General features: G+C 43.2%; 3 protein-coding genes across 5 annotated transcripts; 1 reads left to right on the top strand and 2 right to left on the bottom strand.

Moving 5' to 3' along the window:
- Positions 1–1,614: 1,614 nt before the first annotated feature.
- Positions 1,615–2,536, top strand: LOC115728579 (cyclin-dependent protein kinase inhibitor SMR6-like). Its single transcript, XM_030658905.2, has one exon. It carries the CDS (start codon positions 1,965–1,967, stop codon positions 2,316–2,318), a length of 354 nt encoding a protein of 117 aa, XP_030514765.1. The 5' UTR covers positions 1,615–1,964; the 3' UTR covers positions 2,319–2,536.
- Positions 2,537–7,409: 4,873 nt separating this feature from the next.
- On the bottom strand, positions 7,410–9,800 carry LOC115756387 (ARM REPEAT PROTEIN INTERACTING WITH ABF2). Its single transcript, XM_030696135.2, has one exon. It carries the CDS (start codon positions 9,649–9,651, stop codon positions 7,759–7,761), a length of 1,893 nt encoding a protein of 630 aa, XP_030551995.1. The 5' UTR covers positions 9,652–9,800; the 3' UTR covers positions 7,410–7,758.
- A 4,206-nt stretch (positions 9,801–14,006) lies between these two features.
- LOC115756367 (copper methylamine oxidase-like) lies at positions 14,007–19,933 on the bottom strand. Of its 3 annotated transcripts, none has more exons than XM_030696099.2 (12): positions 19,341–19,928; positions 18,645–18,754; positions 18,229–18,534; positions 17,656–17,768; positions 17,224–17,554; positions 16,917–17,132; positions 16,575–16,811; positions 16,217–16,402; positions 15,847–15,987; positions 15,313–15,581; positions 14,910–14,991; positions 14,007–14,581 (listed from the first exon to the last, which is right to left on the bottom strand). In XM_030696099.2, exons 1-12 carry the CDS (start codon positions 19,585–19,587, stop codon positions 14,459–14,461), a joined length of 2,361 nt encoding a protein of 786 aa, XP_030551959.1. In that variant the 5' UTR covers positions 19,588–19,928; the 3' UTR covers positions 14,007–14,458. The 3 variants fall into 3 exon arrangements, with proteins under 3 accessions (XP_030551959.1, XP_030551983.1, XP_048137495.1); XM_030696123.2 differs by lacking the exon at positions 19,341–19,928 and adding an exon at positions 18,961–19,143; XM_048281538.1 differs by lacking the exons at positions 14,007–14,581; positions 14,910–14,991; positions 15,313–15,581 and adding an exon at positions 15,641–15,752 and having other exon boundaries at positions 15,785–15,987; positions 19,341–19,933.
- Positions 19,934–20,048: the final 115 nt, after the last annotated feature.

Below are 20,048 nucleotides of genomic sequence, written 5' to 3'. Positions count from 1 at the left end.
ACAAAAGTTACCCAATGAAGGGCTTCTTCGATTACAAAGGTTTGAAGCGAAGGAGGAGGAAGAAGATCTCGGACAGCCGCAGGGACAACCAAAAAGGGTTCGATCCTGAGCACCGGCTAAAAGCTCGATAAGATGGAAAATGCAAGGCCGGTTGCCTGAAGTAGACTAGATTAGTGTCAGAACAAAGGGGTTGTCTTTCGTCAAAGTGCCTACCACATTAGTAGCATGTAATTGGTCGGTGCTAGGCGGAGTCATCATGATTAGGTTTTTAGTACAGTGGCAAAATAGCAAAGGGAAGCATTTAACCGAGGCCAGTACGTACGACTAGACATTTAACCCGTTTTTAACTTGGCAAGTTTATCAGAAGCGTCACGTCTCGCAACTCGTAAGGACGTCAATCAAGTGCTATGCAACTTGGATGTTTATGCGGTCTGGGTCCAGCACGAGTGGATGAGGTTTTGATCCGCCATGATCAGGAGTGATTTGTAATTCCAGGTTTCACTTAGGTGAGGAATGAGTGTAAATTAGAGAGCGGAATAATTCCCCAGAGGAAAGGCAGAAGGATGTTTAGACAAAAGATTAGCTAACGCGCGTTGTATCGTCATCGCAGAGTTAGTTGACCATCCAAAAATTGAATGCGTCACTTCGGGTTGGTGAGGTCGTCGTCTTTTCTCGATTGAAAGAAAAGTGATGATAATTTAGTGCCTATCAAAGTGGAAAAAAAGAAAAAAAATGTGGAAAAAAAAGGAAAAGAAAAGGATAGTTGTGTGATGAATGATTTACCCTCTTTGCTTGATGACTTCAAGAGAAGCCGTTCGATAGAAATTATCTTCAATTTGTCGAAAAGATAACGGAATTAAGGAATATTAAGGTCCGTTGTGTCTTGATACATATGTCGGCGTTGTTCTTTTGAAATCCGAGGTGCCTACAACTCTACCTTGCTAGTGTTTTAGTATCAAGCCCGAGTCGTTAGCCGTTGCCATTGCTACTACCAGCTAATCGACCCATTCCCGAACGGGCCGCTCTCTAACATTTTGAAACTACTCTGCCCAAAGATCCTTCACGTGAACAAATATTAAAAGATGTCATTCTTGAAAAAAAAGATATTGATGTCTTAAATGGGGCTTGATCTATTGCATTTGAAATTGCTATGATCAAGGACCCTTTGGTGCAATCAAATATCAAAAGATGTCGTTCCGAAAGATCGTTACCGATGTCTTAAATGGTTCGGTTTCGATACTCATGACTTCTTCCTCCATCAAAGTTGTCACTCTTCAGAAGCGTAATGAAATTGAATCAGATAGTAGATTCTCGAAGAGCCGTGATCTCGAATATTTGGGTTGCGGAGGGAGTTGTGGCCCCTTTCTCTCTCTCTCTCTCTGATTAAAGTAGGGATTAAATTAAGGAGATAAGGATGCTTAAAAAAAGCACGGAATATTAACGGGGGACTGTTGATGATCCCCATATTCCCACCACCACCACCATAAAAGATTTTGGCGCCAAAATCCGAGTCAATCTCTTGCTGCTGCCCGCCGGTCAGCTACATTCACGGGCACCCCCTCGCTCTTTCACACACATTACATTTAAAAAAAAAAAAGTCTTCTTTATTCTTCTCTGCTTATGTCACGAGTTTCCTCGGGTTCTCTCCTTCCTTCTCTCTCTCTCTCTCTCTCTCCATCTATCTCATCTCACTGGTATTTACAGAGAGACATTGAACATATGCTCTTCCTCATTTAAAGCTCTCTCTCTCTCTCTATATCTCTCTCTGTCTCTCTCATCTGATCTTTCAAAATTCCATCTTTTATAAGCCTCCTTTCATCTCCTTCTTTGGCCTCTCTCGATTCTCTCCTTCCATCCCCCCAACGAGAAAAGGTTGGTTAACCACCTTTATTCTCCTCCTCAACGTTTTATTCTCCTCCTCAAAAGTCTTTCTTCCTTTGCTACTCTCTCTCAGTTGCGTATTTATGATCATGGGTTTCCAAGAGAAGCGCCACCAGGTGGATAAAGGGCTCGAGATGGAGGGCAAGGCGACGTGGGTCATCGCCGGGATCTCGCTCCGGTCCCCGCTGAAGCCGATATACACCAGCTCGCCGCAGAGCCGCGGCGATTGGGAGGACCAGGACCGCGAGGAGGAGGAGGAGGGATTCTCCACGACCCCGACGGGCGAAGAAGCGAGGATCCCGGCTAAATTCACGTGCCCGCCGGCCCCGAGGAAGCGGAAGCCGGCCTCGAAGTACCGCTACAACGGGGTGAGGGAGTTCTTCAATCCCCCGGATTTGGACAGCGTGTTCATGCGCAAAGCCGAGAGGGCTAACTGATGATTTACGGGAGATTTGTGTAGTGGTTACAAGGTTGTGTTACGGACTCCAGATTCTGCTTATTTTATTTCCCTTTTCCTCTAACTATTATTTCTCTCTCTCTCTCTCTCTCTCTCTTGGAGGGTCCTCTTGTATGCTCTTCTCTGTTTAGTAGGTAGTCTCAGACTCTCGGTGATGTGTACAGAACATTTTTCTTTCAATAAAATTCGCGATGAGGCGAGTTTCCTTCCCTCTCCTTTTAAGAAAACCACTGGGTGTTTGAATCTTTCGCTTGATAAGTTCCAACAGATTCACATAGGCTTCTCTAAAGTTTGGCAAGCTGAGACGGCCAAGGAATTCCGGGTCTTCTGTGCACAGGACAGTCTCAGAGTTCGCGAACTCGTTCCATACTTGCGGCTCACAGCTGAAGAATGACGTAAACTCTCGCTTTATTGCGTTATGCACGACTACAACCTGCCATCTCTGTCTTTGTTCAAGTCGCCCCACTCTGACAAACAAGTAGGATTTCTAGAAGCAACTCAAAATATGGCCATTCAATGGTTTAAAAAAAAAAAAAGGGAACAAAACGAAGAAGCAAAGCTTTTGTTAATGGCTTCAAACGAGAGGGAAAACAGAGAGATCTTCCTGGTTTTGATGCCTCAACAGTCAAAAAGGCAAAGCTCTCGACTCCTAGAGAGCTCAGACATATGTTGGGTCAAATCCATATTTTCAACTCAACTCATAGGCTTCTTCTTTCTTTTTCCTCTCCCTCCCCCTGAAGTATTTGCGCAGTAGATGCTCTGTCTCTGTCTCTCTATGCGGTGATGATGCGTGAGAGAGTTCCCTTTCCCTTCCATTCAAAGGCACAAGTCAATTTTGAGCTTCGAATTCAAAACAGAAGACTGTTAAATGTGAATGTGGCCCAAAAGCCTTTTCGAAAGGGGAGAGATGGTAAAGGCCAATCCTTTTCACAAGGTGGGGTCGCCCAAAGATTGGATTGGATGACGGGAGATCGATGCTCTGGTTCATCGCTGATGTTGATTGGGACAAAAGCCCCCACAAGACCACCCTCGGTCACCACCCACGTAACCCCACCACCCCTTTTATTCTCTCTTAACCATCGTAATCATCAAACCCCTTCTCTTTACAAGACTTCTTCGGCCCCCCCTCCTCTCTCTCTCTCTCTCTCTCTGATTCATATGGGTCATGTCCCACATGCATGCATGCATGTACGCATACTTGCCTAACCCACTTAGGACTCTTGTGCCTCTCTAATGGATGGCTAGTGGGGGAAAGGTCCTGTGTGATGGATTCAATTTAAACAAAAAAAAAAAGTACAGCACCCATGTGAAAAGTGGCCTTTTTTTTTGTTTGTGCCCCTTTGTGAGATTAGAATCCTATGCTCTTGCTGAGTGGGACCAGGTTATGTGCATTTTTGCTCACTTTCATGCCGCTATTATTATAACTCCCTTTTGCACAGCCAAGTGCTTCTCGCCAATAATTGACTCATCCCTTCTTATATATACTAATTACAAGAAAAAAAATTTAGAATGTTTAACACTAAATTAAGGAGGCGAGAATGTGCGATGGTAATGAAAGCAAAAGGCGAGACGTTCCACCGAATCTCTCCGAGTTTGCATCGAACCCCCACCAAATTAAACAAACCCTTCTTGGGATCGGAGATGTCATTGAGTCAATGGCATCGTAACACGTAGAGTTGGAGCTTCTGGATATTGGCGCTTTGGCAGGGACAGGGAGTGAGTGTGCCAGTCTCGTTGCGCTTTAGATTGATTGATTCATTAGCTTAAAAATTCTTCCTTTTTGTAAGTCCCTGTTTTTTTTTTTTTTTTTTGCCATTATTGGAGACCCACATGCACAAGGGGGAGAGGAAATCTCCGCACTTATTCGGCGGTTTCCCCTGATGAATTTTCATCATTAGCATAAGGGAAGATGGGGATTCTAATTGCGATTTTGACTGTATTGATGGGGACAAGTTGGATGAGGGATGGTGATATTAATGAATATGACGATGGAGGTTGGGAATGGAAGAAAACGCCAACGGTTTGAGTTCGATTTTGAGATCTCTTGTCCGGAGCCTCTCGCACGTTGCCATTTCGGACACCCCCTTTGATGCGTTTGATTCTCTTATAATGCCTGTAATGTCCCCCGTGCTGGAGATACGGAGGATATAGTCACGTTAGCCTCTTTGCGCTTGTTAACGATTCAGTAGAAGTGTTTAAGCTTAGTCGCAGTAGAAATGTCGATAAATTAGCTAAGGTCTATACGATTCATGTAATGACCCGGCACTAATGCTACCTGCCTCGAGAAATTTATGGGAGAATTTTGCACGCATATGTACTTCGCTTGCATGTTCCCGATTTACAAGCACTTCTGATCCATTCAACTAAATTTGACAGCATTCTTTTTTACTCTCTGCACTTTTTCTTCGCCTCTTACAAGATATGCGATATTTGAACTTCTGTAAAGTTGTGTAATTGCAAAACAACAATCGGACTATACATCCGGTTGGCCGTGCTTGGCATGAATGGTCGCCTTTGGAAAAGAGTTTGGGGATCCTAAAACTACCCGTTTGTTTTTTTTTTTTTTTCACATAATCGAGACTTCCCTAGGTGGGGTGATTAGCAAATGTGCTCTATTCACACTTTCGACACTTCCAGTATTGCGATGAAAAAACCAGGTGATTTTCCTCCCATCGCACAAACACATAACTATAATGTCTAAGAACCATTAAGCAAGAGATGAGAGAGACAAAAATTTATTTCTCTGTGGACGAAAGCGAGAGAGATGAAAAGGATGCTAGGACAAATTGCAGCTTATTCCACCGGTTGAGTTGGAAACCATTGGACCCAAAAAAAAAAAAAAAAAAAGTTGGAAACCATTAAGCAAGGGACGTACTGATGCGTTGATGGAAAGAGACTCCATAACTTGAAATTTCTCTCCGATGCAACTGGTCCACTGCAAGAGCAGGACATTACTGAACTGAGACGCCGCGCCATCATCCCGACATCCCAAATGCTAAACAGGTGATCAGACATCTCTCGTACGGTTCTGTCCGTCGGTTAATTTGCATTCTTTCCTGATTTTGAGCAGGTCTGGGAAAGATAACATGATGGTAAACCCCATCGAATGGAATCGCACGCAGGTTCGGGAAAACGATGCGGCGAGTCTTGACATAACACACTCATAAACGTCACAGGTTGTCGACGATTGTTATGCATGGCAGCTGTCTCTTCTTCTTGAAAGATGCTTGGGCTTTGTGCGTCATCGGTTGAACCTGGACCGACCAGATGGGCCTACTGTTTTCACCTCTCTTCAGGAGGACCAATTTCTGACTAAAACTAGATTAGGGACTCGTCCGAAGGAGCAAGATCCTATGGGCTCGTCTTAAGGAAGTTTTAGTAAGTTTCAGTAAAGATTACTTACTACATCTTCTATTCTTGTCTTCCCCTGTCCTTTTTCTCCTTCGTTCCTGTCCTCAGTCACACCTACTGGCAACCAAATCAGGTTGGAGGGTACGGATATGAGGCTGCCCGTTTTCTGTCCCTATCATTTGGCTAATTCATATAAGAAATCGAAATGAACAGCAGCAGCATCAGCAAGAGTATACACTCGCCCAACAATTCCAGAAAGATGGCGCCTGATGGTGGATCAAACATAGATCTCGGACACGGCAAGAAACCTGACAGGGTTCCCATATCAAAGCTTCATATCGATAAGCTCATAGCTACAAAAGGCACAATACCATTAGCGACTTCCCTTCAGACCTTTCGGCTTTGAGGGCTCTCTCCTGAAACCCAGACCTAGAGTTCTAGGGTAAGTAGAGAGAGAAGCTGCAAAAGGCAGGATTGCAATGTAACCAAAAGGAAGTAACGAGCTAATATTTTTAATAAGCAGCAATTAACTAATGCATTGCTACTGTGACCATGGTAGGAAACGAACCAGAGGCAGAAGAACATCCTTCCGAGCGGCGGAAAGGTAATTCATAGCAAGAAACAATGCATATAACAAGATCTTTCAAGAAAGATATCAAGTACCACGAGGTTCTGATTATGGGATGGTCAGACCACTCCGTATGGACAACCAACAAAGCATGAAAATTCACACAACCAACGAGAGCAGTTACGTGTAAATCAATTGCATATTTCCCAGATTCTCCAGCTACACAGGTGACTGCAGCAAAATGAAATTTTTGTTTCATCCAAGGGGAATCACATGACACCTCATACAGATGTAAAGGCAGCGTCAGTAAGCTCGATTCTAACCAAAATGAACAGCTGATCAAACAGATTACACCAGATTACAAGCTGCAAGTCAAATTGCTCCGAAAGATTGCTTAAACCACAGATTACACTATTAGAAAGTGCCCCTAAATGGAGGAAAGAAGTGATTCTTTAACTGCAATGAACTCAGAGAAGCAGGGACACGGTTTTGTGCTATGCTTCTGAGCTCTGCTATCACCACGTCTTCTTTGACAGCCTTGTACCTGGCTTAACAAATCCAAAAAGGAAGCTCAACAATGAAAAACCTGGAAAGTTCATCATGACTAAGGACTCTTTCTCATCTAAAGCACCAAAATGGTTATTGGGCAGTCAACATAGGAACAAACGGTATTTCAACCAAAGAGAGAATTATAATCATGGCATGCAATTACTTCTCAAAGAAGCACATAATGGAGCCCATCATTTCACCCCCACCCCCCACCACAAAAAAAAAAGGATATGGATTGATAGATGCAGGACGTCCATGGTACGAGATTTAATTGAGACCAAAAATTGCCAACTATTCCTACGTAATACACAACTTTGAAAACCCTCCCAAAGACAAAACGCCCCAAATGGCTCCCATTCCCACCAAATCGTAAGAGATAAAAAGGAAAGGGAAAAGACGAAGAAAAGCAAAACCGAGTCAGCATTTTTAAGTACAATGCCAAAGCAACTTCAAATGCTAAAGAAGAAATCAACACAATTCTTCCCTCGATGATTATTCATCTCTTATGCATACTCAAATCAGTTGGAGATGAAGTAAGAGTAACTGCTCAACATACACTGACTCTTCAGGGAAACAATATCCACACAGTAGCATATTGCCATCTAAACACAAAGTGCAATCTAAGATTTCACCAAAAAAGTAGCACTCATATCCATAGTCCAAAATTACACTAGCTCGTGATTTAGAGTACAAACGTTGAAGCACCACATAACGCCAGTTAAAAGAGATGATGTCCATGGAATGCAACCGAAAAAAGATAGGACAGAAGGATTATACTGATTCACTAAAGAATGTCTGCACAAACTAAGATCTATATTTTGGCAAACATATCACTACTATCCCCAGAATTCATTGTTCACAGTGAACATTTTCCTTATACCCTGAATTTTCTTCATATACAAGCAAAGCTGATCCAAGTAAAACAGCCCCGAAAATCACCTGGTCCAGTGGGTCATTCATATGATATTCCAACCAAGTAAGACTGCTTCTGAGGATGGCCACCCGCATGGAACATCTTAAGGTGATAAATTGCATCAACAATCAGTTCTCGCAAATCAGGATGTTGAGAAGCGACTGAACGATCAGCTCCCTCCAGGACAGCCAACACCCTAGCTTGCTCCAGGGCCTCGCTATTGCCAGCACTTATTGCAAGGTAGCAGAGTAGATACAACCCATGCAATTGCATCCTTTCAATACCCTTTAGCAGTCTCATCAAAGGTGGAACACCATTAGACTCGATTATGGCCCTCGCATGCTCCTTATGTAGAAAATTATCTGGACATACAAACTTCCCCAGAGAAATAGCAGCTTCAGTTGCTACATCTTGGTTCGAGTGGTTAAGTTGACTTACTAGTGGCACAAGAACACGACTCTCTCTAGCTGGAAATGTCCGAGCCAACGAGCCAATGGATTTAATTGCAGGAACTCGCAACAATGGAGAGTCTGTCTCCTTCATCACCTTCAACAGCTGATCCACAACAGATTTTGCAGCAGGTGAGTTGGTCTTAAAAGCTGCACGTCTAAAGTCGGCATTAGCCTCCGCGGCAGCTGTTATCTCCATAATAGTCATCAAGCAGTTATACTGCAACTCACCTTGCTCATCTAACAACTTTGCCAGACAAAGCAACCCCTTTGTCTCTGTAATCTTCTTACTATTCAACAAACTCCCTCTAGCAAGCATACGCAACGCCTCAGCGCAGCTCGTCTTCAGCTTCATCCTAACCTCAGGCTTCTCATTCTCCCGGTCTTTCTTATGACTTCCCGTCCTACTACCATCCATATATGAGTTATGGCTATTTAGTTTCCCTAAAGATTTACTCTGCTTATTAATCTGGACAATGGAATGAATACTCTGCTTAGGCGTGCCAGCTTTAGGATCGTCCACAAACATATCAAACGACAACAGTGTTACCAGGGGCCGTATAGCATTCTCTCTAGCGAAATCTTCCCGAGCAAGCGGGCAGTGTGCTGCCATATTCACCACCAAGCTCGCCACCTGAATCTGCACGCGCATAGGCGCATCCCCGAGGATTTGCACAATAGTCTGAACCCCGAGTTCGTTGACAATCGCCTGCACTCTCCCTTGATCATTGGCCAAGTACTGGAGCGCAGTCGCCGCAGCTATTTGAGCATCGGGAGCCAAAGTCTCCTTCAGGAGCTTGAGCAGCGGAGGCACGCCGCCTTCCTCCACGATAATCGTCTTGTTCCTGTCATTGTCCCGCGCGAGCGAAGCCAACTCATTAGCAGCCTCAATTCGATCAGGCAAGGGTCCCATGTGAATCGAGGCGATGAAGGACCAGACCCAAGACAGAATCGGGTCATTACTCGCAATCGGAGGCAGCGAGAGCTCAATATCCCCACCCTTACCGTCGGAACCGAAGACACTGAGCAGCCACTTCAGGTCCCCGACGGAAGCGTCGAGGAGGCTCGCGATTTTCCTGAAATCGGCGGCGCTGGTGATGGTGACCACGCGGCGGAGGATGTTCTGGTGCTTGCACTTGCGAGCCAGGGCTAGGGCTCGCTCCAGGTGCCTGGAGACGTCGGCGGCGACGCGGCGGATGGGGCGGTCGTAGAGGGACTGAGCGGAGGTGGTGAAGCGGACGAGGGAGCGGAGCATCTGGGAGAGGCGGTCGACCTGCTTGCCCAGCTCGGAGCACTCGGACTTGAACGACTCGGCCTCGTCCGCGGCCGAGCGGACACGCTCCGACAGCATGATCGGGTGCGACAGCTCCTCCTCGATCCGCATCTCCTCGGGCGGAGCCGCCATCCTCGGAGCTCGCGACGGCGATTCAGCGACTGCGGCCGGCACTGACAACAGATCGAAGGCGTTGATCAGCAATACCATGCGTGGCGGATTCGGCGGATTGAAGCGAGGTTAATCGGAGAGATTAGGGGGCGGGGTGGATGATGCATCGGACATTCGGATTCTGCTTAGGATGTCTGTCTCCGTGCGCGAGTGTGTGGTAAGAAGAAATGATTTAAAAAGTTTGTACATGATCGTATTCTCTAATCGTTTTAAGTCGTTTGTTAGCGAGAGCGCGTGGGAAAATGGAGGGATGAGTCAAAGGGTCGAGTCAAGTCGGAGTCTTGGTGGTGCTGAGGTGTAACGTCCGCTTACGTTACGGAAACGGCAGGTTTGACTCGGGGTGCTTGGCGGGGGCATTCGGGCACTCGCGTGGAAGGCGCGCGTGTTCCCACTTTCCGGTCCGCTCCCAAAAAATACGTTCTTGGTATGAGCTTTAGTCGTCCATTAACCATGTGCCTCCGTTAGTATTCCTTATCGGACCGAACCGGTCGATTTTTCGCAGTTTCCGATCTCAAAATTTTGCAACCAAGAATAACCGGTCCGAATACTAAGTTCCTAAGCAGGAACCGAATAGCTTAATTCTGAGACCGATCGCCCTTAAAACATAGCCTAATTCCGATTTATGCTATTTATTTCGCCTTAGGGAACAAAAATTTGACGCTTTGTAATGTACTAGCTTTACCGTTGAATATCTTATTTCAGATTTTGTTAGCTGATTCTTCAAATTCAATTTAATTGGATAAGCATTTCCCAAAATAATAGTTACTACGTGAAATCGTATTGTAAATTTTAGTAAGTTTCGCATTAGCGCGCAAGTACTATTGATTATGGCATGTGTCTGTTTCAATATGAAAAAAATTAACTTTTATTGAAGCTTAAGTAGTAAAGAGGACTGTCTTGGGCAATCAAATAAAGAGAACCTATAACTCTTGATAACTTTTTCTTTGTTGAAAATTGTAGTATTCGTTATTAATTATATTCAACTAGTACCATGATGATCATTATCAAGATCCAAATTAGAATTCTACACATGAAAGTTCATTAACTTTTCTAGATTGATTTGGAAAAAATTCCAAAAAAGTCATAAAAGTATTGTAATTGTGCCAATTTAGTCTCAAACTTTTTTTTTCTTATTCAGTCCTAAACCTTTTGTAATAACGCCAATTCAGTCCGGATCAATTTTGGTTGTTCGGCGCCGACATGGACGTCGGCCGACGACATAATATTTTTTATTTTTATTTTATTTTTCCCTCTTCTTCTTTCTTTGCCGGAGGCAACGGCCGTGAGCAGGTGAAGCTCATGGCAAGCCTTGCCATTGCCGGCCAAGGTTGGCCTCGCTAGGGCTCGACGACGTCGAGGCTTACCTCACCAACCCGGATCCGGCGATGTCGAGATGGAAAGGGGGACTCAAGGTCAAGCTCGGATCGGACCTTGGCCGGCAACCTCAAGAAGAACTCTTTCTTCAGAGCCGAAACAGAGTTGTCAATGTGGGTGTCATTCGCTTGTACTCGTGAGACAGAGTTGTTAACTCTCCATGGACTTTGCAGCACAAACGCAACCGGCAACTCAAAACTTCTCTGTATAATATCAAAGAGCTAAAGCAAAGCATATGGAAGCAAACCCCAACTTTGATTAGAATGGGGCTGGCGAGGCAAGCTGAGACCTCGCCAGATATGGGCTGGCAAGGCTTGCCAAGAGCTTCGCCCGCTCGTCAGCCGTTGCCTCTAGTCGGAGGAAGAAGAAGAGGGAAGAAAGAAAAAGAATAAAAAAAATAATGTCGTCGGCCGGTGTCCAAAACAGTCCCGGTCGATTAAAATTGGCCGAATGAACTGAATTGGTACAATTACAAAAGTTTTAGAATTGAACCGGCAAAAAAAGGGGGGGGCTTATGACTAAATTGACACAATTACAAATGGCTTAGGACTTTTTTGATAATATTTCCAATTGATTTTCACTCCTTGCTTTATGCCTATTCTAAAAACTCATGGCTCGTCCATTCTACCTTTTCTTTAAGCTCGAAATCCCTTAGAACTTTCACAACATCTTAAGATTGATACGTGAATTTACAGGTATGTTTTTCTTCGTACTCTAACATCAATATGATATCTTATAAAAGTAAAAACAGTGCCTTTTACCTAGGCTTCAGTACAAACAAAAAGGTTGGGGAGTTGGGCTGAAAATGGAAGACTGAAAGTCAAAAGCCCCCCTTTTTTGACTAGGGAAAAAGACATATCGAACGGCAACAGAAGACCCAACTATCTTTTTTGTTTTCCTCACCTGCATCACGAGATTAATGATAGAATCCAGCGTAAGATCAATTTTCACGTGCATCAGGTGATTAAAGGAAGGCCCAGCTTACATTAGGATCGTGTCAACTAGACTAAGAACATTCGTCGTTAGCTATAGCACATTGCCAATGGGATCGAACTTGTGCGAACTTATCTCGTCTAATGGCGTGTCAAATCTTTCAAAAGAAACTGTCATGAAATGAAAAGCCGGTCACCGAGGACGGCGAACCCGAGATCATCATCCAAGTAGCAAGCTGATAGCTCTAATTTATATAGAGTTTATCTATTATTTTAGACTTAATATTTGCTTAGCTTTAATTGAATTTGATGTCTACTTTATTTATTTTTAATTGATTTTGTAGGTAATATGATTTTCAGCCGTCCAAATTTGAAATCAAAGATAATCAAGCTTATCTTGGGGAGAAATTCGAAATCCAAACTAAATTAGGAGTTTTATTATTAAGAGAAGTCTATCTTTGAGAAGAATCTTTAATTGCAATGTGTGATTAAGATTTTTTTTTTTTTTTGAAAATAAGAAGATGTCCACACGAAGGAAAAAAGAAAAAAGGAGCGTGATTTTTTAAGAGCAGATAGAGGAGACGTCTTTTTGATAGGACGTTTAGGGTTTTGCTTCTATTCTTCCTTGTAATGCTGGATGCCAAGTGAAGAAGAAGAAGACGAATTCAAAGTCAATCCTTGTTTATTCTTGGTAAACTTGTTCTAGTTTTTCATCATGTTTAGTTTAGTCATTGTTTTTAGTTTAATCTTCATCATGTTCTAAACTACGATGTAACTTAACTATGGTTGATTAATTTTTCAGACTCGCTTATGCAATTCTAGAATTCATATGCGTGAGTTATATATCATGTTCTTAATACTTTTCAGTGTTTGATCACCGCTTGAATGGTTTTTGTTGCATGCTTGAGACCGAAATGAGATTCCATGCGAGCGCTTTATGATATATAACCATGAATTCAACATCCATAGAGATATCTTAGGTTTTTTGTGTGGCTTCGATAGTAGGTAAATTGATGGTGGTTTATTGAATCCGGGAACATTCATAAATCTTAATGCGTTTGGGTTTACTAAAATTTACATAGACCAAGTGTGGGTTGCTAAATTCGAGTAGGGTTGCTATACCGGACCAAGGATAGTAATTTAAATTATGAAGTTCTACCATCACACTATGGATTCAATTTGATTGCATGACGAGATTGGTTAATTAATCTTGATTGGTTAAGTGAAATCGGATGCTCTAACGTTTTTCATTCTTGGTAGAAATTTGTTATCCGTTGCTTCTTTATATTCGAAATTTCTATTTTAGATTTTGGTTTGTTGCCTTGGTTAATTTATTTTTATTTAGAATTTGGATTGCTTTATTGAATCTTTAATTGGTTAGATAAATTTGAGAATTGTTCATCTTTAGTAAGTAATTTGATTGATTTGTCTACAATCTCTATGGGAACGATACTTTTATTCATCACGTTATTACTTATTCGATACGTTCACTTGCGTGGCTGATCAAGAGAACACAAGTAACAAAGCTCTCGTGGAGAATTAGTGCCTAAGAACAACCGAAGCTGTCAATGGTTAACAAGATTCGATTTTGTGGAACACTGTCCTCGAATAGACCACCACTGTCGAAGACCGTCCCTGGAGCAGCAGATGGGATAGGCATGTGAGCAAATGCTGAATCTTCGACGGGTTGAGAATAATGGAATTACAGACAATTCCAAACCAAACTCTGCAAATCCATTCCAAGTCAAAAGTCTTCGCCACGTTCGGAAATGGACCCTCCTTCCTCGATCTTACAATAAGAAGACGCTGATGATGACAGTTTGACTCTTGTTTTCATTTCCCACTGGATTACTTTTCTTGCCTAAACCAAATGCGCACATACAGAGAACCTTCTAAGAGGTTTACTAATCTGAGAGCTCGAAGGTGCTCATGCACCCCATAATGACTTGCCGGAGCAGAAAACAGCTTCTCCGGAAGCCATTCTCAGCCTGTACTTGCCACGACTTAATAGTTGGAGTAAGCTCAAGAATCTCTAGTGTTGTTACATATGGAGATTGACGTACGAAAATTTACTTAGGACACCCCAAATTACCTGCCTCTGCAAATGGCGAAGCTCTGTAAAGCCCACGGCATTACCACCCTTGAGTTTTTATTTTGACAAAGTCATCTTATTGATAATCCACAATTCAAGAAGCGTCACAAGTCCGAACACAGATCGCGTAAAAGCCACAATGCTTAAACACCAAGTCAAAATGACCAGTCGCATAACTACTAACAAGTCATGACGCGGCTTCAGAAGAAATAAAGAAATCTGTTTCACAGCTTAGCGAGTAGTCCGTTCTGGATGGATTTCGCAGCCATGCCATTGAGTTTTTATTTTGACAAAGTCATCTTATTGATAATCCACAATTCAAGAAGCGTCACAAGTCCGAACACAGATCGCGTAAAAGCCACAATGCTTAAAAACCAAGTCAAAATGACCAGTCGCATAACTACTAACAAGTCATGACGCGGCTTCAGAAGAAATAAAGAAATCTGTTTCACAGCTTAGCGAGTAGTCCGTTCTGGATGGATTTCGCAGCCATGCCATTGTCCTTGAGCTCTGAATCCCATGAGTTTGGGGGCACATCAACCGCCGGTGAGCAATTGAAGAACCCGTGTGGCTGAACCCAAAGGAAAAAAGAAAGAATTATGTGAGTTCGCAGCTTTTGCTCTTTGAAAGAACAAACACTTATGGCAAAGTCAAAATTGCATGTTAATTCTATGAAACCATGATCCTCCTATGTAAACAGTTTAGTGTGATGGGAGTAATTTCTATATGATGGGTAATTCAGCAATACCAAAACTTTGTACTTATTAATAAACATAAGAACACAATCGTGCTGATATACCATAATCATCATCTTATCAGTATATTTGAAACAAGAGATTAATGAACAAGTGCTTGCAACAAGAATGACTGGAAATATGACAGTACAATGTTCATCATACCATGAGCATAAATCCAATGTGATCCACTGGCATGACAGGCCAGTCTTCCAGTCTAGGAATGTGTGTCACGCCAAATACATACCTACAAATGACATCCACAGCAGTTAGCACACTAGAGAATCTCATTTCTAATCCTTTTTAAAACAACACATTGACAAAGCTAACAAGTTCTTCTACAATGTCTCAATCCCATTTATCAATGCACAAGAGCTAAGGTTGAGCTCATACGCACTGCTTACCTGTCATTTTTTTAGTGGCAAAATCGCTGTTATGTTTACTTTTGTTTATTGTCATCTTATAAGAATTAATCAGCGAGAAAGTCCACCATGATTCTGATTCTGATGTCGAAGGGCTCAATCAAGCTAGTAACAATAGTTCACTTACAAAGAGGCTAAGGACTAACCAGAGAACTATGTCCGTTTCTTCCAGTGATCGATTTTGCTTAACCCATGTAGCCAATCCCTCTCCAACACGTGGATTTTGATTAGGAAACTCCCCTCCAGGATACATTTCATCGCGTGCATAACGTGTGACCCAAAGGTTATGCTTTAAGAACGCGGCTCTTCTCAAGAATTTTGCCTCAGAACCAGCTAAAGGTAAGCAATTTGAGCCAGGTAATAGCTTGTACCCGGTAAGCTGCCCCGTCCTATTGACCGTTCTTGTATTTCTGATCTGAAATATGTAAAAGAACATTGTTAAAGTGTTGAGCCAGAACGAAATAGGAGAAACACAACCAGGCAATATCATTAATATAGGGAGATGCACACATCTATGAGAAGATAACATCTAATACCATCACTAACATGGCTGTGTAAAAGAAACCGTTGGCAGCAGTACGTGCATATATGGGTGTGTGCGAGAGAGAGAGAGAGAGAGTGTGTGTGTGTGTGTGAGAGAGAGAGAGAGAGAGAGAGAGAGGTAGGTAGGTAGGTCTCACAATCCAGTGTCGTGCGGATAAAGGATTACAGTCTCGCATAGCTTGCATCTCAGATCTGAGGAGCTCCTCCTCAGCATAGAAAGCATTATTATGAACATTCTCTTTACCAGGTTCCTCAACTTTGACATTGACTTCAACAACCTAGAGAAATGCATTTATAATTAAAAGAAAAAATTTTGCTTTGATATTTGAAGCAGAAGATGGAAAGAGGGGTGGGGGGTGAACATATTCAGCACACTCCCAACCATCCAAGAACAGTGATACGGTTCAGAAATTCCAAAAGAATGAGGCAAACAATCGGCAGAAAGAAAGTCAATCATTGCCATGGAAAAGAAAAGGATCACTACAATGTTTCAAGCTTATAAAGTACCTGATTGAAGGTTTCACCAGGCTTACAATCAACTGCCATGTCCATCCGAGCCACAAAGAAATGTTGATGAACAGGGGCATAGAGCCCAGGTGCAATGGTGGTGCCATATTTTCGAGTTTCTCCAGGCTGCAGTGCCCCAAGACTGAGAATACCAGTAAGTTTAACCTCCGCTTCAATTTTCCCATCCTATAACAACAAAGAAAACGAAAATCATCGATACAATGAACGATACACCCTTTGACACCATGTCATGAAAATAAAGAAAGTGGTGATCCAAGGAAACAAACACATCAATATCATCACAGCTGTTATAATCTGAGCACTGTAAGTTCTCTGTGGCAATCATAGTATCACTTGCCTGATAGAAGTGCCAGAAAAAACCATACTCGTAGTTAGCCACAGTACAAATGAAAGACACTGTTAGCCTTCTGGATCTCCGGACTTCTGCTAAACCCGTTCTCCAGTCTTGATGCTTCCACAGGATCCCATGATCCTCTTCATGCAAGCAAACACAGTTTTCAATTGTTTCTACACCTCCGGTAAAATTCGTAAAATGAGCGTCAAAGTACTTTATGTAGCCCAAACAGTCGCAACCCTGCAACATTAAACTCAATTTGAGAAAGTCACTGTACTGCAGTATTGTCCTTCATAGATTTGACAAAAGAACTTAATATATGGGCTTAATATATATAAAGTTTACCTTCTTAAGAGAATGTGCATTTTTACCCAGACCATCTTCTCCAGCGTCAAATGCATTCTTTCTGTAATGAGGATCATTGGGATCTCCATAAGGCACTACCATCTCAACAAAACTTAACCTGTGGGCCACAGGTCTCCGGCCTCGGTTACCATCAACATATGCAACAGAATGTATTACTAAACCCTCTCTTGGCGTGAACCCAATTCTGAAGTTCCACTAAAAACCATATTGCAGTGAACCATTATCAATATCTCAAAATATATATTGCCCAATTGATATTTATTTTTCAAGAAATATTCTCAACCACCTTTTGCCATTGAACAAAGTGACCATTGACACGAAAGCTTGGGCCTTCAGGCTGAATGATTTGTAAGGGCTTCACGTCACTACGATCAACGCCACCTCTTGTTTCACCAGGAGTGTAATTTCTCAATGGATCAGCTGGGGGCAGGGGAATGAGTCTACGGTCTTCAAACTCAATAACAACCATATTTTGCATATCAACAAGCACATGAATTCCTTCCACCGGACGAGCATAACCATTTTCCATAGGACAGTCACTCTCGGTTCTACAGAAAATAAGTGGTTTAGCAAGTCTGTGGTTCGGCGCATCAGCTTCGCTGTGATATCCAGCACACCTGGACAAAGTAACACAGAATATAAATAGGGCAAGAACCGTCAAAAGCATTCTCCAAGGAGGTATTGGTATTTGCAAGTGAAATGTCTGTGAAGAACTGACCAAGGATCCACCATCACAAGATCCATATCCTCAATACCCCTCTTCTTCATTGCCTCCCTAAACGGAGGGAATTCCTTCACAACAGCTTCACATTCAGCATATTCCTCTGCATCCTAGAATTTTCAGTTTTGGAATAGGATAGGTCAAATATTCATCAAAGCAATTACAAATATTGTATATCTCATACAAGGAGCAAAGAGCACTGGATAATTGGCAGCACTTTATTGTTTATTAGCAGACGAGGTCCAAGTATATTAACTTTTGTTTTCACCTACTTCAGCAGAAGTTGAGGCAGTCCTCAACAGATGTCATGGCAAATAACCTCAGGAAGAATTCCATACTCAAATTTGCATGTTGACCAAGAAATAAACACACCATAACCTTGGGTTTGGCAGCCTGATATGGTCAGTCATATTACATTAACATTGAACTCCAAAGACCTGTTTTGCCCTATGAACAATGTTAAAAATATCCAATTGATCCAAACTTCAAATCTTATCTGCTTAAACTATTATTGCATAGTCAGCATTTGTCTTAGTATGAGACATTCTTAGGAAAGGATTAAAGTTTTACCATGGGAGGCTGAACATCTGGAACAACTTTGGATGAAATCACTTTCCCTCTATGATGCCCACCTCGAGTCACTGCATGAACCTCAGACAATTCAACAATCCAAATGCCCGTCTCGTTCGACCTCTTGTTGTACACAATGAGTCTTGCTTGCCTCGGAGGAAGCTTGCTAGGTATCACGGGTCCGCCTTTTGTTCTGGGAAGCAATGATGGCTGAAAAGGAGGGAAGAAGTATGCATCCGCCAGGGCAACAACCTGCTTATCCGGTTCCAGCAAAACCACCTCGACAAACCGCATGCTGTCGCGGACCTGAAAACAGAGATACGGATCAGCATCTTTATTCCTTGAGAAAACACGGGCAAAGGATCAAACATGGAGACAAACTTCTAGCTAAATGACTGGAGGTGTGAACTAAGTACCTCCGGTGTTGCGCCCGCAGCCCTGACAGTGGCCACTGCCACCGAGATCTCGGCAGCGGATAAAGGATCCAATGGGTGACTGGTCTGAGGCTTCACCATGGCTGGGATTCCTATCCAAGCCAAGCAAACACATCTGATTACTACTAAAGCTGAACCCTCCACACAGGTTCTGAGCATAGCAGGATGTAATGATCCCAGATAAATAAATATATTCAACAATAGGATAGATCAGACAGAACAGAAAATGAACATCCTTAGTCACCCGCATTAGATGACTTTTTGTGTTCCAAAGATAAAATCTGGAAAACGAATTTACCTAAACGAGAAAACCTCAGGATCTTGGTGTCAAGAAATTAATTCCTAATTTAAACAAAAAAGAACAAAATTCAAAGAAGCGGACTAGGGTAGTTCAACATTTGGGACCCGGAAGTCAGAGTTTGCTCGATGGGTGATGCTCAATTAATCGTCTCAATGGGGATGCCATATTGTCACAAGTACTATAAGGCGGAGAAGAACACAGATACACAAAAAAGCAACCTTTACCAAACTTCCTTTTCCACAACCCAATCATTGATCAGAGATAAAGCCAAAGCATTATCACCACCGTATATACCCCAATAAAATTTGTACATGCCTGCACATACACTTACACGTAGCTCAGAGGAAAAAAAAAAAAAGAAAACCACGTGAGCGAACCTTTGTTAGCCGGAGGTTTTGCAGGCGAATCGGGGAGAGGCTCCACGGGACGGACCAAGGCAGCACCACCGACGGAGGGAGCTCTCTTTCTGGTCAGATCCTCGGCCGGATCGCCCGCGGGCACGGCCCACTCGTGGACCAGCAGTTCTTCGTCGGCCTTCCGGAGCACGGACGCCGCGACCGGCGGGGGCGACGGTTTTGCACTCCCGACGCAGCAAGGCGCCGCCTTTTCCTGAGTTGTGGCCATTGCAATGGGTTCGCTACCTCACCGTATCCACCGCAGTACTTGTCGCAGTAGTACTCTGCTGACATACAGCAATGCCTCCGATCAGACCACACACTCAGTCAGCGCGCGCACAGACACACACCCACACAAGAACCCACGATAGCTCTCCCTCTCTTTCCCTTCCTCTTCCCCTTTCACATTCCCCTGGAAAATGATCGCCTCGAGAGAAAAGGGGGAAGGTGGGCCTGCGTCGCGAAATTTGCAGAAATGGGTGGTTCTCTAAGCTGGGACGGATCGTGGGTGCAGGAGGGTGAATTTATAGAAAGTGGTAGGTGGGGTTCTCGTCTCTGTCGATTCAAAAGGAGTGCGTGCGGGATGATAGGCGGAGCCAATTGTCAGAGACGCAAGTGTGGCGATCAAAAATGGGAAAGGGGGAAGAGTAAAAATGGGAAAAGGAACAGCCTTTCTTGAAGTCAGACTCG

The sequence above is a fragment of the Rhodamnia argentea genome, chromosome 6 (assembly GCF_020921035.1).
Source record: "Rhodamnia argentea isolate NSW1041297 chromosome 6, ASM2092103v1, whole genome shotgun sequence".
NCBI lineage: Eukaryota > Viridiplantae > Streptophyta > Magnoliopsida > Myrtales > Myrtaceae > Rhodamnia > Rhodamnia argentea.
This window is presented reverse-complemented; position numbering and strand designations above follow the sequence as displayed.

Bases quoted from the DNA above. Each gene is read 5' to 3' on its own strand.
- LOC115728579 (XM_030658905.2), top strand. From the start codon at position 1,965: ATGATCATGGGTTTCCAAGAGAAGCGCCACCAGGTGGATAAAGGGCTC.
- LOC115756387 (XM_030696135.2), bottom strand. From the start codon at position 9,651: ATGGTATTGCTGATCAACGCCTTCGATCTGTTGTCAGTGCCGGCCGCA.
- LOC115756367 (XM_030696099.2), bottom strand. From the start codon at position 19,587: ATGGCCACAACTCAGGAAAAGGCGGCGCCTTGCTGCGTCGGGAGTGCA. The intron at 16,403-16,574 runs GCAAGTGATACT...TTGTTGTTATAG, and splicing joins TTTTCTGGCACTTCTATCAG to GATGGGAAAATTGAAGCGGA. The intron at 15,988-16,216 runs GTACTTTATAAG...GCATTTCTCTAG, and splicing joins CTGGTGAAACCTTCAATCAG to GTTGTTGAAGTCAATGTCAA.